We start from the raw sequence: 22,698 nt of genomic DNA, 5'->3' as shown, positions 1-22,698 counted from the left end.
AACTGAGAGCTTTCAGAGAGCTGCGAATCCCAGTTCCAGTTTGTTTGTTCGTTTGTTTTTAATGAAACTGCTTTGCCTTCATACCATAACAGGGTCAGAAGAGTCTTTAAATGAGCTGGTGCAGCTCCTCCTACTCAGATCTGCCTCCCGAATGATGCAGGTTACCTGGTCTCCAAATCGGTAACTGAGTTGTTTGGCCAGCAAGTTAACTGTTACTACTGGAAAACACTGGGAGTGGTGAAGCTCCTGTAATGTCGCGTTCCCAGATACATGCCAAGGTGCAGGCAAAACAGAGAGAACAAACTGCCTGCCTGGCCGAGGCACACAGAAGACCCACAGAGATGAGATTCTTCTCTGCAAGGCCCTGAGTCAGTCAAAAAGAAGTCTTGCTGGAGTTTGCTGAACTACCCACACAGCTTTGAGAAAGTGGTATCAAAACCCTGAAGAAAAGATCACCAGCATGATTTAGCTGGAGAATTCTCCATGCGCTGGTTGCAAAGTTACTACCACAGCTCTCAGCAGATCTAGTGGCTCTCATGCAGGGCTGTCTGAAGCAGCTCACACCAAACATCCTGGGAGGTGGCATTTGGCTTTCTGGCAGCTTTCATGGGCCTGTCATGCTGAGCTGTGGTAGTCTTCAGCTAAGCAGCCCATGGCACAGAAACCGAAATTCAGACCCTGCAGTCCTAAAGAAGCAGCATCTGGTTTGCAAAGGGACTGAAGGTGGGCAGGAGGGCCCTATGGAGAGTGCTAGCAAACTCCTACAAACACAGTGCCAACTCCAGAAAAGCAGCATCTACAGCTGCTGACTGCTCTCTCTCTCCAGTGCTGGGATGATTGACTGTCCAGCTTGACCATACCCATCTCAGGAGTGCAGCACCCATGTAGCGGGCACTGCTACGTTTAAAGATGTGCAGTGCCACTGCCTCCCAGTACCAGCACTTGGCTTCACTGCCATGTACAACTGGAGCCCATGGAAAAACCTGCAGCATGAGCAGTCTCAGAAACTGTGCTACATAGTCCTGTTTCCTACACATACTCATCAATGGGCATTGCCAGTATCTCCAAAACAGCTGGCGGGGGAAGGGAAGAAGAAAAAAACCAACCCAACAACCACAACAGAACAAAAAACCTAAAAGCAGAGAACCATATCCTACTTTGCTACAAACCCAACATTTCTCAGCCAGGTTATATGGTCCCCAGCAGTATGGAGTACAATCAAACACACTCAGCAGTCATCTCAAGCCATTGCTCTAAATCCATTTCCTTAAAGCAAACCTAACAAAAAAGGAGAACTAAAGGCTGTTTCTAAGAGTCTTAAGAAAAAGGAGTACGGCATCTTTGTCATTTCAGTAACTAAAAACCCACATGTGGCATCCATTTCACTATGCCATAATCACAAGAGCAAAGCACATACCTTATTCCCTGGGATAAGAAGCAAGCCACTAGCTTGCCATACAGACATACTGCAGCCTAGGTTTTTACCCGCTTCAGCTGCAAATGCTATGGCACTGTTCTTCATTTTCCTTCTAACTGCAATCATGTTAGCACATAGGCAGTCCAAACGGGGGAAGAGGAGAAGTAGAAAATTCTCATCAGTTTTTATAGCTGACATTCGTGTTCTGCAAATACAAGATTTCTAGTCCCTCCTGGGAACTCTTCAAGGCATTCCTGACAACATGGATTATTCCTAAGCAGCCTTAATGCTCTTGGGCAGCAGTCCTCTGCACTTCTGCATGGATCTACTTACAGAAATGTTGTCGAGGAAACTCCTTCTCTGATATCGTTTGTTAAAAGATAACCATTATCAGACTCTGCCAGCTCTGAAATGGAGATGCTGGCCTGACCTACTGAAAATTATCAGGAAAAAAGTAGCAGTGATATAAATAAGACTACTTTTGTTATTTCAGTCCTTTCTTTCCTGTTTATGACATTTCTTTACGTCAGTAATTAATGCTATGCTTTGAAGGTGCTACCTGTTAGATTTTAATTATACATAAAGGTAATGAATACATAGAAACTAATGGTACGTGCCCCTGTAATGTCAAGTGGTACTTGTGTTCCCAGCTTACTCAAGCACTGTCAGCCACACACAGCAGAAGAGCAGTGGTAGAGGAATGTGTTTTTTCTTTTTTTAAAAAAGATTTCAAACTGGGTGTATGTGTGTACAAGGTGCATTTATTTACAGCAGATTTGTACCCCCAGCTGTAAATGCCAAAAAGACATCATGAGCCTGTATCATGCAAGTGTGTTGCTGACAGGAGAAGCAATCTACTCCTGACACCACCAGTAGGAAGAAAGAGGGCAGACGAAGCAGAAACCCCATGGGTCTGTAATCAGGGCTTCTGTTACCCATGTTTGTTTAACATGACATACTGACTGAACTGCCAAGTGTCTATGGAGCATTAGTGCCACTGCAGGGTAAAACACCAGCTTCCTTCATCCCTCCAGCTTCCGGAAATGGGTGTCAACAAAGAAGGTATCACCAGCCAAAGGTTTCAACTATAGCCCTTCTAGTAAAGGTCTGCAAAATGTATGCAATCTAAATTCCTTTCCTTTGAAACAAAAGAAATCAGTTCTTTTTTTCTGAGTTTGAAGAAATATAGCATAAATTTTCTAGGCTCAAAATGGAATATTCAAGAAAATTAGCAGCTACAGATGATTTTATTTTGGGAATGAGTGAACTTTTTTTTTTTTTTAAGTAAAACACAGCAGCTCTAGAAATTGCCAAATGCTTGGAACTAAAAGGTGTGAATACACAGAAAGGTCTCCCAGATCTACTGCAAATCTGTTAAAACCCCAAGTAGAAATTTTATACATTTGCTTAAATACCCCAGTCAAATGTTTGCCTATCAAACAATACTCCAGGTATCCATAAATCATGTAAACAAACCTCCTCACTGCTTTTAAAACTCATCAGGAGCTTGTGAAAGTACAAAGTTCCCTGAATTAGTTTTTTTCTCTCTTTTACAAAAAGGGGTATAGGAAGCTGGACCAGGATGATAAAACTACAAATCATACAAGGTGGCACTCTCTGAAAGTGAAAACCCTTAAGTGTAGAACATCATCACAGCAACAGAGTGCATTTTTATGAAGCAAAGATGCCATTATAAAATCATTTAGCTTTCTGCCTTAATGCCAATAGTAGGAATGTGCAACAGTCTAAAAAAGTTTGTTCATATCTCATCAGACAGACAAAAATAATCTGGTGGAATTTCTAACACTTAAATAAACAGGTATTGGCAAGTCAGCAAACCAACTGAAAATCATTTTAAAGTCATGAATTTGCTATTAGAGAACAATAAAATGGAGATGGAAAATAGCAAGTACATTTCTCTTGAGCTACAGTGTTTCAAAGAACACCTACCACACTCCACCTTGAGAGAAACCTGGCTACATAAAAGTGACTGGCTGAATTGTGGCAGCACACAAGGCTGCCAGGGCACTTCTGATCATTCCAGACTATAACACAGCCACTGCTGAATTTAAAGTATCTAAAATGATAACCAAGACTTAGACGAAGGTATTCCTCTGACTGTAACATGAAAACATCAACAGGTTTCTCAGGCTGAGAACCGCTAACCTGCTCTGTACCAACTGTTGTGAAGTATTACAATGGCATCTAATATTAATTGGCAAATTTCCTGTTTTTCCCAGTTAAACAGAGCCTTATTTCACATGGGCACTGTTACAAACATTGCCTACTGGGTACATTAATAGGTTTCCACATTTTTTAAAATAAACTTGCTCTTTAAAAAAAAAAAAATTTTATGGTGCTGCAAGAGCTTGTGCCTCTGCCAAGCTTGCACTACATACTGTCAACTACTGTAAGCTCTCAGTGCTAACATTTTTCATCTCATGGGTTTCCTTGACAGCTTGCACTCGCCCCTGGCCACAGAGCAGTTTCACTGTGAGACACCAGTAAACAGCTGCATTTCTCCAGTGTGTTCTTCCTAGTTGTCAATTTTACTTAACGCTACAACAAGAAGTCTCCACAGTCCAAACTGGTCAGTGATCTAATAGGTTGTTTATAATTATAGCATCTCCACTGTCTTCTGCAGGCTGTTTATAATGAAAGGTTTGTGACTTGCTATCCTAGCATGGCAGACACTGTGCTCCTGCTCTCTGCTGGACACTGGTTGTTCTCAGGGACAGCAGCTGCATGGGACATTGCTTTGATTTGGTGGTCTGGGTTCAAGCAGGACAAATCTATGGCCTGGGCGTTACCTTGCTGTTAGTGATCCACGTCCCCACCTCTATTTCCCACTCTATTTTTACAATAGGCTGCTGCAAAGTCTTCCTAGTAACAAGTCATTTGTACACAACTGAGAAACAGACTTGCAAAAGATCATTCACTTGCACCTGTACTATGGACAGGATCAGGCCTTAGCTCTGTGCTCAGCTAACCGAAGGGAAGATACTCTCCAGGTCATGAGGGAAAAAGCTGTAGCATTTGCTCATGAGGTGTATTAAATGAGAAAGGTGTTACTGACCTCCCCAATGATCATTTTCAGAAATGCACTTCAGCGCTGAACCTGGATGTGTTCATGTAGCCACCAATCTTTCCACATAAGCAAAGCAACCAGTCAGGAATCAATTAAATATTCTTTAAAGATGTGCTGCAGAACTGCAGTACTGCTCCAATTGCAATGCTGTTACATGTTCCTCTCTCTCAAGAGGTACTCAAAGAAAATAAACTATAACCCAGGGCACAGTGTAGAGGGCTCAATATGAACGTAGGGGGACTGATTAAATACGTGTTTCTGCAGCAATAACCTGAACAATCCTGTAATACTGCTGCAGCCATTTGGTTTTGGTTGCTGTACTGACAAATGGCCATTCAGTACTGCTGGGACTGCAGTGTATGTATATTGGCCAATGTTACTTGATTTAAATTAATCTCCACTATCAAACAGCTCTATTGAACACTTTTTCTGCATTGCTGTATTTTGAAACAGTGAAGTACACATTTCAAGCCCACCATTAATAGAATGTTTAGTACCTACAGACAATACAAGCAAGGGATTCACATATATTCGTCTTAATTGGTTGATTTGTTTACAAATTACCCTCCAATATGAATTTAAAAGTTGTGGATGCTTTCTTGAGATTTTTACTTCTGGAAAAAGTTGGAAATTCGAATAGAGGTGTGTTTTTCTACATACATAGCTCTGACACAGAACTCCCAGGAGCACACTGTTGTTCCAAATAGACGATAAATTCATTCAGGCCATACTGGATCCTTCATTTATGTTACTTTATTACTCTCTTCAGCATTATATTCCCGCTAAAATTCTAGTAAACGGGGATTTTTCCATCAGCACAGCCTACAATCATTTAATTGATAGTAGGAGGCGGCACATAAAATACTGTAACATCTTTCAAAATGTTTTAAACAACTAATTTTGCAACACTGAAAAACCCTGCAAGAACTGGTCAACAAACTGTTGTTATATAATGGTGTGCTGCCTGTTCCGCTATGGACTAACACTCTCCTTGGAGGACTTGGATGGAGGAATATGGAAAAGGTTGCTACTGATAATGCTTTTATCTGGCAAGAGTTTTATTATCTTGATTAATATCTCCTTAATAGCAATGCTCAGCTACTTGAAATTTCGTAACTGTAAAGGTAAGATTAAATGTAACATCACTTTTTAATATTAAACGTATCCCTGTTTTTATCATCCCTTTGTAGAATAAATCGAAAGCCCTCATATGTCTTAGCAAAGCAATACTATGACTTTATGAGCCAGTGCTGCTCTGTCATTGATACTTTATCATTTAACACAGAAGTACATCTACTAGCTACTATGTGTTCAATTCCATTCAAGTCACTGAGAGCTCAAGTATGAGAACAGGTTTATTCAGCTAATGCTATTTCTCCTTGAACATTTTGTTACTCCAAGCTCTTATTCTCATATGCAGCAAAGCCCAACACCATAGTAACATGGACCAGAGTAAGACTTTAATACCAGTTTCTCAGGGATGAGTATCTGCAAGAGGCAGTGACTAGAAAGAACTGTGTTCCCAGTTCACTGTAGGTAATACAGGTATTCCTCAAATCAAGAAAGATATGTGCTTAAAGCTTTCATTGGTTTCAGTCTCATTGTTCTTACCTTTCTTTTGATGTCAATGAATTGAGAAAACATTAAGGACCAGTAGAATGACAATTCAACTATGTAGTAATAATGAAGGTCAGGCATCAGTGGCTGAAAGATGGAGATGAGAAAAGGTTAATAGAGTCTAACTGACATTACAGGCAGCTGAGGTCTATAGGAGACATGTTCAATCACAGGGGGATTATTGAATTATACATAAGCATCCTACGTAAGAAAAGTGATGGTGAGTGACACTCTCTCTCTCAAACTTTGATGGCTCCAGAAAAATAAAGCTTCCCAACCTACCCTTGAATTTTAATCTTCATGGTATTGTAATATTGTAATACAAAATATTATTGTGTTGTTTGTTCAGAACACAGAACAAGCAAAATTCAGAGTACTCCTAAATCTGTTTTGAAAGATTATTTTAAACAACTTGCTGTACATCAGTAACGTGGGTCTAACGCACAGCAAAATAAACAATGCTAGAGCAGGTTAAAGAAAAGTAATGCTAGTATACAATCTCTTCTCATCTGCTCATGCTGAAAATGTTGTGAGCTTTAAAGAGGGCCCTCTCTACTACTAAAGCCTACTTTTAAGGAATTTAACCATTTTCTGGGAACATGCTAATATTTGGAAAGAATAAAATAAAAAAAAATGTATCCAGGCATCTAGTTTGATATACAACATGGTTACACATATGTTTAAAAGTAAAAGAAACAAAAATAACAGGACACAGGAACTTATGCGCAACCAAAACCAGCCTAGGGTAACTTCAAAGAAGATAACTGGTGGCACACATGGGATGTTTAGCCCCCAACCTAGGAGAGACAATCCTGTAAGATACTCCCATTTCCATGTGCTTGTGTCTCCCTGTTAGTCATATCTTCCACTGCAATGATAGAGAGGGGCCACTGCACAGGAGAAAATTCTGGGGGCATCTCCTGAGGGAGCAGATGAACGATTTCTAGAGCAGTTTGCACTGGCACAACTATGCACTGAAGAGGGCACAAGCATCACCGTAAGCATTTCAGTTGTTTCTTTTATTCCCACTCCCTCTTGCAGACCAGTTTTTGCAGCTGAAAAACAGTCCTTAGGTGCCCACTGAATGCTCTGTGTGGGTGTCCTGGTTTAAACATAGAGGGATTTGCTTACGCTTTATGAAAAATGTGTAACACTCAATCTTTTAAAGCCATTTCTTGGGCCAATATAATCCTTTTCTGATTTAGTGAGATTGCCAGTAAGCTTTTAATTAGGTGTAATTATAAAAAGGGAAGAGAACATGAGCTAGCAATGAACGGCAACTATTATTATTACAAGAGAACTCACTGAATTGTCAGCTGCTTTATTAACAATACCATTACTATTTCTAAACCCATCTATAATGATAATGTAGGGCAATCTAAAGATATCCTGGTTTCCCTCCATGAAAGAATCAATAATGTGTGTTTAACTGAGTTTAAATGTTAGTGTTTGGTAACTTACAAAGGATTTGTAGCAAACAAGAGATTAGAAATTTTATCTAGTTTAGGAAAAAAAATACATTGAAAATCCAGTACCTAATCCTGTTTAGCATCTGCTAGACTTTTTATCTACAAGACAATGACTTTGATAATGAATTTTATTTGATGATTTACTTTCTGTTGTTGCCTCTCTACTAGCAGCATGATTTTAGATATATTAAGTTTAGTTGTCACTCTCTAAAAGTTGTAACTATCTTTCTGAATGACCTAATTCTTCTGATAAGTCTGGTAAACACATGTTCTTTAACCAGTAAGATTCATAGTCTTATGTCACAAATACATCTCTTCTGGCATGTCGAATGATTGTTCCTCAAATTTCTGCGGGATTAAGATTCAACACTTCCCCCACTCAATTTGTTCTGTTGCTTCCCTAACACTGTTCAGTTCACCCTCCAGCCCTTGGGTGGAATTTAAGTAATTATTTCTTCTGAGATTCAACTATTTCTGAGACCAATTCCTCCAGCCTTTCTCAGACCAAGATTTCTGGTCATTCTTGATGAATTATCCCACTGAACTATTTGTAGCAGGTACATAACCTTCAAGAACAGTAGCATCCAAACCTAAACACAGTTTTCCTTTTCAGCCTGCCCAAGGCCTGTTCACTGCCACTAATACTCTTCTTCATACTTTCCAGTCTGACAGTGAAGGTTTGGGGTTTTTATCTCTTTAGGGAAAAAAAAAAAGGCAATCTGCTTTAGACTCCTTAAATTGCCCACTCTCTGCTGGAGCTTTTGGAATTCACTGTCACTTACATTTGGATAGGATCTAGCACTCATCCTATTGAAACTACCAGCTGCTGAATTCAAAATAAAACAAAACCCAAACAAAAACCCGCAACATTTTAAGGAAGTTCAGGATTAGAATTAGAGTTCAAACTAATTTTAAGAAGTTACTAAAAAGTTACCCTCAAAAGTTATTAGAGATTTTGAAGACTGTCTTATTTGGTCACATTTGAAACATTTGTTACCTTTTCCAAAAGGAAAAATTATACTTCACAACTTTGATCTCCTGTTGATTCCTATTATACAAAGGGTATGAAGGAAAAAGGTGGCTCTTAGCTTTCCCAGAAGAGCTGCTAAAGTTCATTCCTAGACCATATACATGATGGTACTCTTTCCTCAAAAGGACTATCTTACGCTTGTTAATTATAATAAAAGGGAGTACTTAATAAATACACGGATCCTCACAACATCCATGATGTAAGTTACTTCTATCAGACCAGGAGGCAAAATGAGGCAGTGGTTCAGCCATGGAGTTCTGGAGTTATTTTTCAGTTGACTACTCTGTTTAAATATACGCCACACTTTAGCATCCAACAGCACAAACTAATGGAAAGTATAGAAGTTTCTCAAAGCTCTTTGGGTATGCAAACTTTCGAAAGTACTGTTCAAGCAGATGATAACAAAATACATTCTTACTCTACCCTTCCTTTTTCACTTGTGCTGCTCTTTTTTTTTTTTTTCTTTTCCTTTCTTCCCCCTGGCAGAGAACAGTTTCTGGAGTTGAAGGGCTACAATTAATCCCAGTGCTACTGCAGCACCTGCATGCCACTGAAGCAACTGTGGTACTGTGAAAGATAGCCTTAACTTGGACAAGGGAATTAAATATTCCTGGAACTAGTTAAAACCATGGCACTGCAGTAAGGAATAAAGATACTTTTATTTTTCTTTTGAAGACTGATTTAAGGGAACCCAATTTCAAACTCAAGCAGATTTTTTTTTTTGAGGACTGAGAGACTGAGTGCAGTAGGACACAGCCTGAAAGGGAAATTTTACTCTAATGGTGGAATTCTCCTTAGTAAAAGAGATAAATGACTTAAGTCTTTCCTTTGAAGTTAAGTCATATACCTTGACCTAGAACAGAGAGAAAGGCTGATGCTTTTTAAATCCATGAAAATGTAGACATTGCTGAAAAGTAAAGGCTTGAAAATATTCTCATTTCTCTCATTAATTTTACCGTCTTTCATCATAAGCTTCTATGAGTTCAGGACTGGATAGCCCCTATTTAAATAGCTAAAGGAAAAAACCTACCTTTTCTCTTTAGTCTCCTCTTTGATCACACCAACTGGCAGGGATTAAATCTTAGCCTGTATGCAGTGTAACAACTTTGAGAGCTATATTAGCTTTCCCCAACCCACTGAATCTCAGGCTTTGCTACAACTTTCAGTATACTCAGAAATTTGTAAAAAAATTACCATTCCACTGTTGCAGATGCCTGCTTTCACAGTTAGATTTCCCAGATCTGTTTTCAGATCCTGAGCTTCATTTCTAAACAGGTGGGACAGCTATATTCATCTTTCCCATCTTGAATTCAAGCAAGATGGGGAGTATCTAGCAATGTTCTGAAATGCCAAATAGCCTAGTCACATTAACATATTGACAGAAAGCTCCACCACAGTAAAAACAGAGCTCTGCAGAGGTGTCATGTTGGTTTTTAGGCAGCACTGTAACTTTTACCTGATATGGATACCCATTCCAGCACTGTCTCGTATTCCAGAGCCAGGGTGTCTGAGAGAGAAAGAGAAAAAAAAAACACGGTCTGTACACACCATTTTGGGCAATGTAAGTGTATGTGCTTAATACAGTGAAGGAGAAAACCACAGGAACAGATTAAAATTTGCAATTTTTCATAGAGACTGAAAACTAAATACAACAAGGAGATTCCTCAAAGATTCACAGCATGAATTAGAGCAGCCTGGCTGTTCACAGAGATTTTTCGTTATAACCATATAACAAAACACCACCATAACCTTATACAGTTTTTGGAGTGTGCAGGCCGAACATAATCAGCTGGTCAGAACTCAAGTTGCTTTCTCAATAGCATTGGAAATCTTGGCCCTAGGCTCCTCAAATATTTTAAAGACCATCCCTTACATGTGCTGCTACATATAAGCATCCTTCCGTACAGGGTCCATCCTTCATTCCACCCACATCAGCTCAAGATAGAAAATCAAACCATCTGCTTTCCTCACAGACAGCAACTGTCCGGAGGTGACAGATCTTGCTATCACACAGAAAATACTCTGCTATCTTAGGGCAATACAAAAGGTGCCAGAGCACATTTACTGTATCTACATGACTCTTGGCATTGCACAAAGCTGGGCAGACTAGAAGACTTGAGGATATGCAGCTCTGTTATGCTTCGTGTTTCTTTGCTTTTTGCACAAAATTTATGTAATAATTTCTCTTTCAATGCCACAAGAGAGCCTCTTAAATATTTCCTTGTAAGCAGGTTGTTTCTTTCTGACTTCTTTAGTTTTCACCTTCTTTTCTGTGCAACTGTCATGGTTTAGCCCCAGCCAGTAACTAACCATCACCCAGGTACTCACTTACCTCTCTTTCCCCAAGAATAATAACAGTAATCATAACAAAAATACAAGTTATGAACCAATGCAACTGCTCACCACGTGCAAAAGGTGATGCCCACACTGTTTCCAAGCAGCAATCCCACCACCTGGCTAGCTTCCCCAGTTACGTACAGAGTGTTCTGTTATATGGTATGGAACATGGCTGTGGCCTCCCAGCTTCCTGTGCACCTGGCAGGGTGTGAAAAGCTGATGTGTCCTTGAATTAGTGTGGAGGCTACAACTACCTAGCAACAACTAAAAATATCAATCTGTTAGCAATGTTATTCTCATACTAAATCCCAACCACAACACTATACCACCAGCTACCAGAAATACAGCTACCTATCTCTGCCAAAACCAAGAGAGGAACTAAACAGACTCAGGCAAAACTCTTCAACCCAACATACTCAACCAATAAGTATTTCTACATTGAGTGCTAAGAACACAACCAAAGCAACAGCTACCAAGCAGCCACACTTCTCTCTCTGTGCACGAGCAGGAACATCTCCTTTCTAATACGGCTGTCTTGCAAAGCACAGCTGCATCTCAGGTTCTGGCAACACCTGGACTTTGAGAAGCACATGTCCACAGCACAAGTACCAATCCACTGGGTATCTCACTAGAAACATTAAAGAAAACTATGGACTCAAGATCTTTGTGAAACTCCTATACATATGTTGTGGTTTTACCCCAGCTGAGAGCTGAGATCCACACAGCTGCCTGCTCTTTAAAGGAAAAGAGCAGGGGAAGGGGCGGGGGGTGAGGCAAGGGAAGGGAAAAGGAAGGGGCAAATAACAACCCCAAAACCAAGAAACCAAAAGGCCCGTGGGTTGGGATAAGGATAGTTTACTAAAATAGCAGAAAGATAAAATATAACAATGCTAACAGGACTTTAGAGCAAAAATATATGAAACTGTTGATACACAATGCAGTTTCTCACCGAACCCACAGCTCAGGCCATGCCACCCAGAGCCGTCCCGGAACCCGACCGTCCCTCAAAAACCGCGCGTCCGAAAGCCGCCCCTCTCCTCCTCCCATCAGCCCCCCTTTATACTGAGCTGGACGTAATTGGTATGGAATACTCTCTTTGGCCAGTTTGGGTCACCTGTCCTGGCTTCGCCCCTCCTTTCTCATGAATAGAGAAATATGAAGAGCTGAGAAAGTCCTTGACTGTCTGACAGCAACTAAAACCATCAGGGTGTTATCAGCACTGCTCCCATTTTAACTCTCAAACACAGCATTCCATCTGCTGCTACAAAAGAAGTTAACTCCATCCTGACCAAAACCAGGACAACATAACCTTAACTGCTCTACATCAAAGTATAAAGGGGGTAGACCACTATTCTCCTGGATCCAATTCTCCTGGATTAAGGCATGCATGCCCTTACGGTGTTAAATGCTCCCACTAGATTACATTTTTTCAAATAAATCCTTACTGCATGAGAGATGGCATTTTCTTCTTTCCACCATCAGGTGGAGCAGTTCAGTTCAGGCAAACCATAATAACAAACTCATCCAAAATAAAATGGGAGAATGTCAAACCAAATAAAATGAACCCTAAGTGGAATGGTAAAGCTCCAGGCTGAGAATCAGGCTGGTAGAGATTATAGGTAGGCAGGATTGTGCCGTATCAGAGACAGGACAAATGCCAGAAACATTTATGGCCTGATTCCCAACTGATACTTCAGTTCTAACTGTGATTTGTCTTGCAGAAGGGTCCTTATAGCCTTTGTTGGGTAACAGAGATGTAATATGATTAATAAAGGCTCCTCCTAGAATTTTGAATGTGTCCTTCACATGGAAAATAAGATACAATAAAACTTGCACACCTATACCCCCAGTGCTCCTGTAATGGAAAGGAGTAATTCTTACAGTAACCTTGGCAGTATACCAGCATTTAATATAACAGACATCCTAGAGTTTCTGACATGCCTCGCACAAGGATGCTGTAAAGGTGATTCAAGTCCATCCAAACTTGTCCTCCTCTCTACTAGGAATAACTATTTCATGCAAGTAATTTATTTGTTCAAACATCTCCACAGTAGTTACTGTGATAAGTGAGCTCTCCTCACTCCACGCAATAAAAATGGTCTTTGAGAACAGCCATAGCCCCTCTGGAAGTGTTAACAGATATACAGAATCTAAAATATTTCTGTCTGACAGCTGCCTAAATTAGATCCATCTAAATATTGTAGGATAATTCATAGTTTTAGCCAGGTTTGAAAAGCTGTAACTGTCTTTCATATCAGATTGAACAAGAGATAAGAGATGCTTCCTACCCAATTATTTTGCTATCTAAATTATGGTGCTAGTAAAAAACGTGCATTTTTGTCTTTCAAATATTATGACATCTTAAGGCTTCTTCAGAGAGATGATTTCTATAGAAGCTGCAGATATGAAGAATTATGTAGAATTAATATGCTGAATGCTAAATAAAGTAGGCCTCACTTGAGGCCCATAACTGCAAAGTTTAAAAGAATACCACAAACTGACAAATACCATAATATATGCTTCAGACCAATATACTGCAGAATATAAAAGCCACATAGGGCTCAGAAAGACACACTGCCATCTCAAACACAATGCTTCTGAGTAGCTTTTTGAAACCTAGTGGGTCCTACGTGCCTAAGAGAGAGCAGGGCACTTACACCACTTCCTTACCTTTTTCTCCTCCACAGTCTCCCTTACTTTTGACTTGCCTTGGCATCTGTAAGCTCACCCTAACTGTTGTAGCAGCAGAGGACTTTGGTTTTAGGGAAGAGGTAGACAAAGAGCTTGGTTTAAGCACAGCATTCCCTTCTAATCTCCATACTGAACACAGTCCCAGTCTCACTTAACTGCCACGTAGTTGGTTATAGTTGGAGCAAGAAGCATCTTGTTTAGTCTCTGTGAGCCTCAAAACTGTGAAATACTCTGTGCAGGATTCAGCAGGAAAGAGACAATCCTGAAAAAGCCCACACTCTCTGCAGTGTGACACGAAGATGCACTAGTCAAGGGTAGATTAATCAGAAAGGGCCTAATACTGGCATTCTTGGGGCTCAGCTGAGCCCTGCGTGTGGCTCACAGCATATGTCTGTGAACTTCCTTACATCAGGCAAGCTCATCGCGGTGCAGAGCCCAGCGCTTCCTGAAAGTCCCATGATGGCCAGGGAGAAAAGGTCAGCAACTTGCCTAGGCAACAGATCCTTTTTTGATGAACATAAAAAGCGTGCTACTGTTTCCACTGAGTGTTGAATACCCAAATATCCACTTTACTTCTTGTTCCTGCTATATAATTTCTGAGGAAGTGTTGCAGTTCTGTGAGGCTGTGCTGCTGAGACCGTTTCTTTAAGCAGCAGTTAAAGGTTTCTGCCAGCCTAAACTATAAACAAGGAGCAATTCAAGGGCAAAGTCGCAGCCTGAGAGATAGTCGAGCGCCTCTGGGAATCACATGTAGGAGAAAACAAGCTGGGAGCAGCTGCATTTTGCCACCGGAGAAGGGAGCGAGAAGATGTAACGAGCTGTGCAGACACCAGGGCTGGAACAGGCCGGGGGAGGAGGCAGCCCAGGTGCCAGAGAGAAAGATGCCCCTGCAGCCCCTGGAGAAACCCATGGAAAAGGCCAAGACCCCACTTGCAGCCCGTGGAGGAGCTCCACACTGGATGGAGCAGGTGGAGACATAGAGGAGATGCTGTGACCCTACGTTGGAACAAACCCCTGCCAGCACTTGCAGCCATGAGGAGGATCAGAGACACAGAGATGAGTGAGAGATTTGCACAGGAACAGGTTTGCTTGGGGGAGGCTGGTGACCCCACAGAGGACTGGGACTGAGAGACATTGTGATTTATGACTGACCACCATAGCAGTGACCCATGCCAGGGCAGCTGGTGAATAGATAAAGCCCTGGGGAAAGGATTCATGTTGGAGAAGTTCATGGAGGACTATCTCCTGTGGGTGAGACCCCACAGTGCAGCAGGGGGAGGGTGTGGAATGAATGTCTGTCCCCCCACCCCGGTCAAGAGGGAAACCAACTTGCAAGGGACTGACCAAAGCCCCCATCTCCCAGTCCCTGCCCCCCTGTGCTGCGATTGGGGGGGAAGAAGGGAGTGAAATCATGACTAGAGTGAAGTCTGCTAAGAAGGGAGCAGGGAGGGAGGTTAGAGATGTTTTAAGATCTGGAAAAGGAAAACAGCTCATGAAGAAGTAACTGAGAACCCCATTCTTTCCCAGTCCCTACCCCCTGTACTGTGAGCAGGGGGAAGAAGGGAGCAAGATCATGGCTAAGGGGAAGTCTGCTTAGAATGGAGGGGTGGGGGGAAGGTGCTACTGAGAACCCCATCTTCCCCAGTCCCTGCCCCCCTGTACTGCGAACGGGGGGAAGAAGGGAGCAAAATCCTGACTAAAGTCTGCTAAGAAGGGAGTGGTGGGGGGAAAGTGTTTTATATCTGGTTACATTTGTTTTAAGATCTGGTCATGCTCCCAAATCCGTTTTTTTCTTCACTGTTCTCTGTAGTTGTAGTGTAGTGTAATAAAGCAGCTAGTTTCTCTCTTTTTCACTTTGTGTTGAGTCTGTTTCGCCCATGTCATTGATGACAGAGAGATCTCTCCCTGTCCTTATTTTGACTCCTGAGCCTCTTAATATATATATATTTTTCCCCTGTCCTTCTAAGAAGGGGAGTAATAGACTGAATTTGGTGGGCATCTGGCCTCCAGCCAGGGCTAAACCACCACAGGAAGAAAGGAACCTGAGTTGACTGGAGAGGAAATGCAAATATCCTGATAACAAAAATGCATCCTTAAGCTGGAAACAGAATACAAAAAACTTCGGTACCAATTATGTCAGGCACAAAGCACCAGCCCTGCAATGCTGACACCCTTCCTTACAAACATAAGGGAGTTCACATAGAAACTTAAGCTTAAGTATCAATGACAGAGGAAGGTGATAAACAGCTGTTCAATCTGTTGTCATTTATAGTACTAAGGAACAAATCTCTATTATTATTTTTTTTACAAGAATGTCTGTCAAAAGCTCCATCAAATCTCCCTCCAATTCTGCGATTAAAGGGAGTAATTTTAAAGAACTCCTTCAGAAATAAAATATCTCTCAAGACAACAGAATGACTGAGGATTTAGGGAAAAAAACCCAAAGAAAGAAATGATCTCAGATGTTCGCATGCTTAGCCAGAAGACTGAGGTTGTTTTGCATTCATTGTTCCATTCACTTACCCTTACAGAAAGGTTTTCATTGGGCCCCGGCTTTCAGAAGCCCCAAAACAATGAAAATCTGCATGTCTTGCTTAAAGTGCTGCTCGTAACTAGTATGTGAAAGGTCTGTTTTGATAGTAAATGCAGGAAAAAAAAAAGTAATGCAAGAAAAAAAACCTCCAGTTGTAACCTTTCCATAGACAGTTGATTTGGCTGCAAACTATTTGTGTGCATTTTACCAGGGAGGCAACAGATGCACCTAATGAAGCATTATCTTAAACTAGCAAGATAAATTTTGGTTTATGATACAGTAATAAAAATAACCAAGAATACTCCTCTCTCATACATATGTACTGTGCAGACCCACTGAGTACAGGAAACACAAAAAGGCCAAGGGCTCTGTTCTCAAAGAGACAGAAGAGAGGCATGCACACCACAAGCAAGTACTGTCCCATACTGTCAGCAAGCCAACCATCAGATGCATGTGTATCAGGCAAGTCACGGGTGTTATGCACATTTTATACAATCAGCTTGGGTCTGTAAATATACAAATATATACACATCGATTTGGAAAGTAAAGGCTTTTGGGCAGCTACAGTTACTTCCAAAGTTTGTCTTAGTGCAAGTTCTGTTATCGTCAAGAGAGTTATTTTTTCTTGTACCCAGCCCAACCATAAACCCCAGCATTCAAGCTGTACCCACAGGCACTGGTGTTGCTTGGCCCTTGGAGGTGTAGGTCTACAGATAAATGAGATGTGCAAAAAACCAAACAGTGCTGCTGGCACTCATATTTTCTTTCTGTAGACCATAAACTTGAAACAAGTGATGTACTGAAGAAACACGTGCAGAATTGTATCACTGAACAGCAAAACCCATCTCTCCACTGAGCAGCATCTGCCCTTGCTGTTTGGAGTATTAGAAAGAGCTGTTGCATACCCAAGTTATTCCTGCCCACGTGGAAATGTTGTAACTTCCAAAGGGGCTCTTCCTAAACTCACAGATGAATAAAGAAAAACCTTCTGACTTTTCCAGCAGATGAAGAAACACAATCTGCCTGCTGTTTTTATCAGAATACTGCATGTAAAAATCCAGAACATCACATCAGAATCCCACAAAAGCCTATTTATTCTCAAAACTGCATTTCAAACCAAAATGAGATATCCTCAGTCCGAACAAAAAGATTTTAAGTTGCTTCTGAAATTAGAAAACCTTTGACCCTGTAAAACAAAACCAGCACAACAGAGAATTCCTGAGCATTCATTGAGTATATGCTCACTACTCTGCAATCTCAAAAGGCCAAGATTTTATCTGGCTTAGTTAATGTGTTTGGATACAGCTTTCCATAATTTGTCTCTGACAGCTACAAGCAGTATTAAGTGGAACAGAAATTAGCACTATTAATTACATTTAAGATAATACATACTTTTGGCAAAGTTCTACCCACCTCATTCTACCTCAGGCACAGATATCCCTGGGCATTTGTACTTACATCAAGCTAGAGCAGGTGCATGCTCTTCAGGGAAACAAGTGATACAACTAAGGCCAGAAGATCTCCCCTTGATTAGTGTTTACTTGTTCTCCCCAAATGCTGTGTGCAATTTGCTCTTATCCCTAGACCTAAGGTTTGCTGTCAGTTTATCAGACAGCAAACCTTAGGTATGTTGTCATACTGATGTATGACATATACAAGCAGACACCGTCACCTACTCGAGTGGACCAACACCATATTCTGTGCCTGCCTGCCTGCCTGCCTACCTAAGAGTGCAACTGTAACACCAGGGGAGGAAGACACTGCACTCTTTCTGTTGACTGCAAAATACAGAAATGTTTAACACTTTCCACCTATTTTTTTTATTATCTGGGAACTGAAAATTACAGGCTTTTAGTGAATAGCATCACTCATAACATCAATAGAAGTACAATTATTCATAATTAACAGTTGTTTTGGGGTATTGGGTTGTCAAGGGTTTTTTTGCAGTTGATTTTCTATGTGCTTAAATTAAATTGTATCTTAATGTTCACTTTTTTTCTCAATTACAACTAGGGATTATAGTGATTTTTTCTTTTTCAGTATATTAATAAGCATTCCTCTTGTGCACCGCTTGGCTGAATAAGCACTTGCACAGAGGGGAATTACTTAAATTGCTAGCTTTCTTTTTCTTTCTGCAACACCTGCATCCTCTTGGCATGGTATATGGAATGGCTGCTGACATCAGAAAGAAAGTCGGATTACCAGAGAGCACACAAAGCATCATTCTGCAGTTCCCACGCCAGGGCCTCTACGTGCTACTGGGAAAACTACCCCGCCCGTTTGTGGTAAAACTAAGAGACTTTTCAATAAATTAATCTCTTAGATGAAATTCCACAGCAACCCTGAATTTCCTTCCCCATCATCTTACTCTGCTCAATGGGGATGTGCAAGTATAGACTACCACTGCCATTCTTTTGTAAAGGAGTATATATATCCATGAAAACACCTGCTGCTGCATAAAATGTACAAAGCAATACACTTTCCCCCCTATTAATTACAGAAAAACTCCTCAGTATTAATTGTTGTACAAGAAGTCAGTTTTACAAGTTACAGAAAGTTACCTTTTTGTCCTCAGTATCAGTATTTTGCAGCATTTTTCTTTCCAGAAGAGAGAAAATGAAACTCTTCCTAATTTTCATTGATTTGTAGACGATTTATAAAGAATCTTGCAGAATATTCTGTGCGAGTTTTTCAAAGTTTCTACTGTCTTCCACTAATTTTGCCTGACCGCTGAGGACTTGAGATTTATGATGCCTTGTAAACTTTCTTTGATCACCTAGAAATGTGGGGTTTTTTCTTATTATCCTCAAAAAAAAATTACTTCAGGTGAGACAGAATATGAACCATCATCATCTTAACATCACCCTTTGCTATTGTCAAATTTGTTTTGCTACTACTTAGTAATTTCTCATACTAAAGTCAGACTGTAATAAAAAACCCCTCAGTATTATCAGTTTCTAGTGTCTGTTGGCTACTCGTTTCAGCCATCGAGGGCACAGCCTTACCAGCAAACGATGCCAACAGCACCGGCAAGCAGTGCTTCTGGCAGGATGAAATGTGGAATAAACTGACTCTCCACCAACATCGGTGTTTAGCCACACATCAAAATTAAGTATACTTCCCTCTATCCAGTTCTGACAAAACACCATGCTGGGAACAGAAAGAACTCAGCCAAACAACAAAACCAGGGCTTTTTTTCATGATTTTGCATGAAGTTCTGTGTGCTCTTCCTTCCAGTGGCTGGTGATTTGGTTTGGGATGCAGATTCTTCTCTCACCCGGAATAGCATTTTCATAAATTCTTCAGAGACCCAAGCAGTCATTCATGTTTCTTGGCACAACTGACAACAGAAGTGAAGACAATGTGACACCAATAAACCTCCAGAGGCTTCCTTCTCATTTATTGTGACTAAGCAAGCTGTCACAAGTTTCTGCAGAACTGGTTTTTTTTCTATAGAGCTTAGTGCTTTGTGTCTGTAGAAACAAGGTGTTGGGGGGGGGAAATGCTTTTGCAATGAAAAGCACTGGGCCTCTCCTCCCAGCAATCTGCACTGCTGATTTCCAAAGAGAAGTAAAAATGACACTTTCACTGATCAGAAACTATAAAATACATGGAGGAATACGTAAAAGGCCAAGATTAGCAACTGTCACAGGAAGATGCACGTGACGTTTCAAATGCAAATATACGTGTGTGCACAAAAATAGTTTTAGAAAAAATACGAATTCAAGGTTGAATTTATTTACATAAATGATCTTTAGACAGGCAGAGTAAGCTCCATGCACCACATGCATCCACTCTTCCCTTTAAAAATATGATGCACAGAGATGTGGCTTTTGTGTCTTGTGCTGATAAACACATAATTTCAACATCCGAACAATGAGGAAAATGAAGATGGGAAGAGGAACAGATAATCCTAGCGAATCTGGAAGGAACTTAATACTGAGGCATTGCATGAACAGAAGTGGAGAAGCTCACAACTGCAGCATCTCCTCCCCCTGCTCTGACCAGCTAGCCACCAGTCCCCTTACCAGGCCCAGCCATCAAAATACTTGACATCACATGTGTACCTTCTGACACTGCCTCTGCTAGATGCTTTGTAAGCAAAACTTTAAAACTTTCACCTTTGTGGGTAATGTTAATAAAAATTTCAAATTGTTTTGTCATAAGTAGGCTGTGCAGCCAGTGGTGCTACAACAGTTTAGAGCTGCTGAAGGTCTATGTAAATATTGTAGAAGCCAATCTAAAGTCCTTATCCATTTGCAAGTAACAGGTTTCTCAGTGACACTACTCAACATATTCTGTAGCCACTCTATCTGCACTGAAGAAGAATGTATAAAATGTAATGGACACATTCAGCCAAGCACTCCAGATGCCTGATAACACTTTGGTGAAGCAAAGGAGCTGTAAACCTGTTAGCTTTACAGCTGCATTGTATTTTTTGATCACACAGCCAAACCACATCAATTAGCCTAGGATTTGCATCTAAGAGGATATTTATTAAGTTATTTTATTAAAACACACAATGCACAATTGTAGGTCTGGAATGTGTTTGTAAAGAGAGAGTGCTGAGGTTTGTATTTGGCAAACCATACCTTGGTACGAGGGTGACCTATGTAAAATGATACCTTTTGCAGACCACCAAAAATGTCAAGAGCAAATTAATAAAAAACAAATAGGGCAGTTCTCCTTGGAAGATCACTGCAGAGCTATGTGATTTCAGAATACTCCTCATTTCCCTACAGGATGCGGCTTCAGCAAAACTCCAGGGCTTCTAGAACTCTGTGCTCTGAAACTACAGTTACTTAAAAGGCATACAGGAAAGTGGTTAATAATTAAACTCATCATTACACATCGCTTTCTGTAATTATAGCTCCTATCTGTGGCTGCTTTGCTGGAAGAAGGCATCTGTCTGACCGGCCAGCTGCTGACTTCCAGGGTTCTGATGGGAAGTGCTTACCACATCCTTCATCATACTCCTGATACTGACTTTGGAAACCCCCAGGGAGCTGGTTTTCCTTTTCAGGATTCACCATGTGCCTAAGGGCTTGCTTCATTGACATACAACACGTTCCATCACTGCCTGTAGCCCACAATGGGAGACGAGTAGACTTTTAATAATAATAAAACAATAACTCCTTACTGAGTACTGAGGCACAATTTCACACACAAAACCAGGTGTTTAAGATTGTGGCACTTATGAACCTCCACTGCCTACCGGAAAGATGTTGTATAGATCAAAACCAAAGCACCCTCCACCTTCCACTCCTCCAACTGCCCTGTTTTGCTGTAGCTTGCAAATTACAAGTTCACAGGACCAACATTTATCCTCAGAGAGGCAAGAGCATGTTTTAATCACACAGTACCATTATGAGCAGTTGGTGAGGAAACATTTTGTCAGTGAACTCCTCACTTTCAGTGCTGCCACTAACACCTATAGAGAAAAGCTGACTGCTTCTAGGCACAGAGACACCCCCAAGTCCCACCTGATGACTGAGGGAGCAGAGCCCCTTCCAGACAGTTTGCTGGAACAGGCAGGCTGAAAGCTCCCCATCTCCAGGCACAGCAGTGTGATGGTCACTAGATGGGACGCATTTCTAAGTACTTCAGCCACTAGGCACAGCTAAAGCAAGGAATAACCCTGAGCAACTATGAGTAAGGACAGACCAGCCTCTTGCCCTCCCACTCCAATGACCACTACATTTTGCTGAAGTTAGTGCATACAGACTGCATCAGGGCAATTGACCCGTGTGGGTGCAGGTGTCTATAACTGAACTACTTCTTGGTGTAATTAATAATGCCACAAGTACTAATGACTGTCTGGGAAAAAAAAAAAAAAAAAGTGAGAAAATCTCTCCTGTATTGTATTTTTCTCTAACAGAACAAAAGTGGGGGGGAAAACATTAATGAATTTTAACCACTTTGCAAGGAATTCTTTCCTGCTCAGTTCTGTCAGTGGCTGTGATAATATTTACTTCACTAGAACAAAGGAAGACAACCAAAATTATTTCCTGAACCTTTAAAAATGTCTAAGCCTACATAAAGTTTGTGTCCATTTCCTCTTTGTTTTTCACCTTCCCTTCTGCCTGAGGAGCTACACAGATACAAACCTTTTGTTCTTTCTATTTGTCATCCTCACAGTGGATCTCTTCAAACGTAACTTCCAGTGTTTTCCTGCAATTGATCTACTAAAACAACTAGCAGTAACAGTGGCTGGTAGAGACAGGAGCAGAGGAACTATGCTTAGGTTTTGTAACTGCTGAATCTGCATTAAGTTTTTGTATGAAACCATTAACAGTAAATTCTGGGCACAGCAAAAGCCTGGGCAAGAGGAGAATTTACTCTCCCAGTTTCAGTCTAACAAATCTTGGGGACGGGACCGGACAACAACCAAAAAAACTTTAAATCCCTGGTGAAAATCCTTAAGTCACAGGCAAGATAACAGTAGTTAAAAAACAGAAGCAGAACTCTGAAATAGATTTTAACTTAAAGCAGTACTGCCACATGCTAACTCCTGTC

The 22,698-nt window shown here is 40.9% G+C and overlaps 1 protein-coding gene across 1 annotated transcript in view; it reads right to left on the bottom strand.

Annotated features, from left to right (window-relative positions):
* CERS6 (ceramide synthase 6) overlaps positions 1-22,698 on the bottom strand; it is a gene marked incomplete at both ends in the record, with an annotated part of 119,700 nt that overhangs the window by 24,719 nt on the left and 72,283 nt on the right. Inside the window, 2 exons of the mRNA XM_084264700.1 lie at positions 6,117-6,209; positions 10,078-10,128. Coding sequence (XP_084120826.1) covers positions 6,117-6,209; positions 10,078-10,128 — 144 coding nt within the window. The remainder of the gene's footprint in view (positions 1-6,116; positions 6,210-10,077; positions 10,129-22,698) is intronic.

This window comes from Gallinula chloropus, assembly GCF_964237585.1.
Source record: "Gallinula chloropus genome assembly, chromosome: 5".
Classification (NCBI taxonomy): Eukaryota; Metazoa; Chordata; class Aves; order Gruiformes; family Rallidae; genus Gallinula; species Gallinula chloropus.
This window is presented reverse-complemented; position numbering and strand designations above follow the sequence as displayed.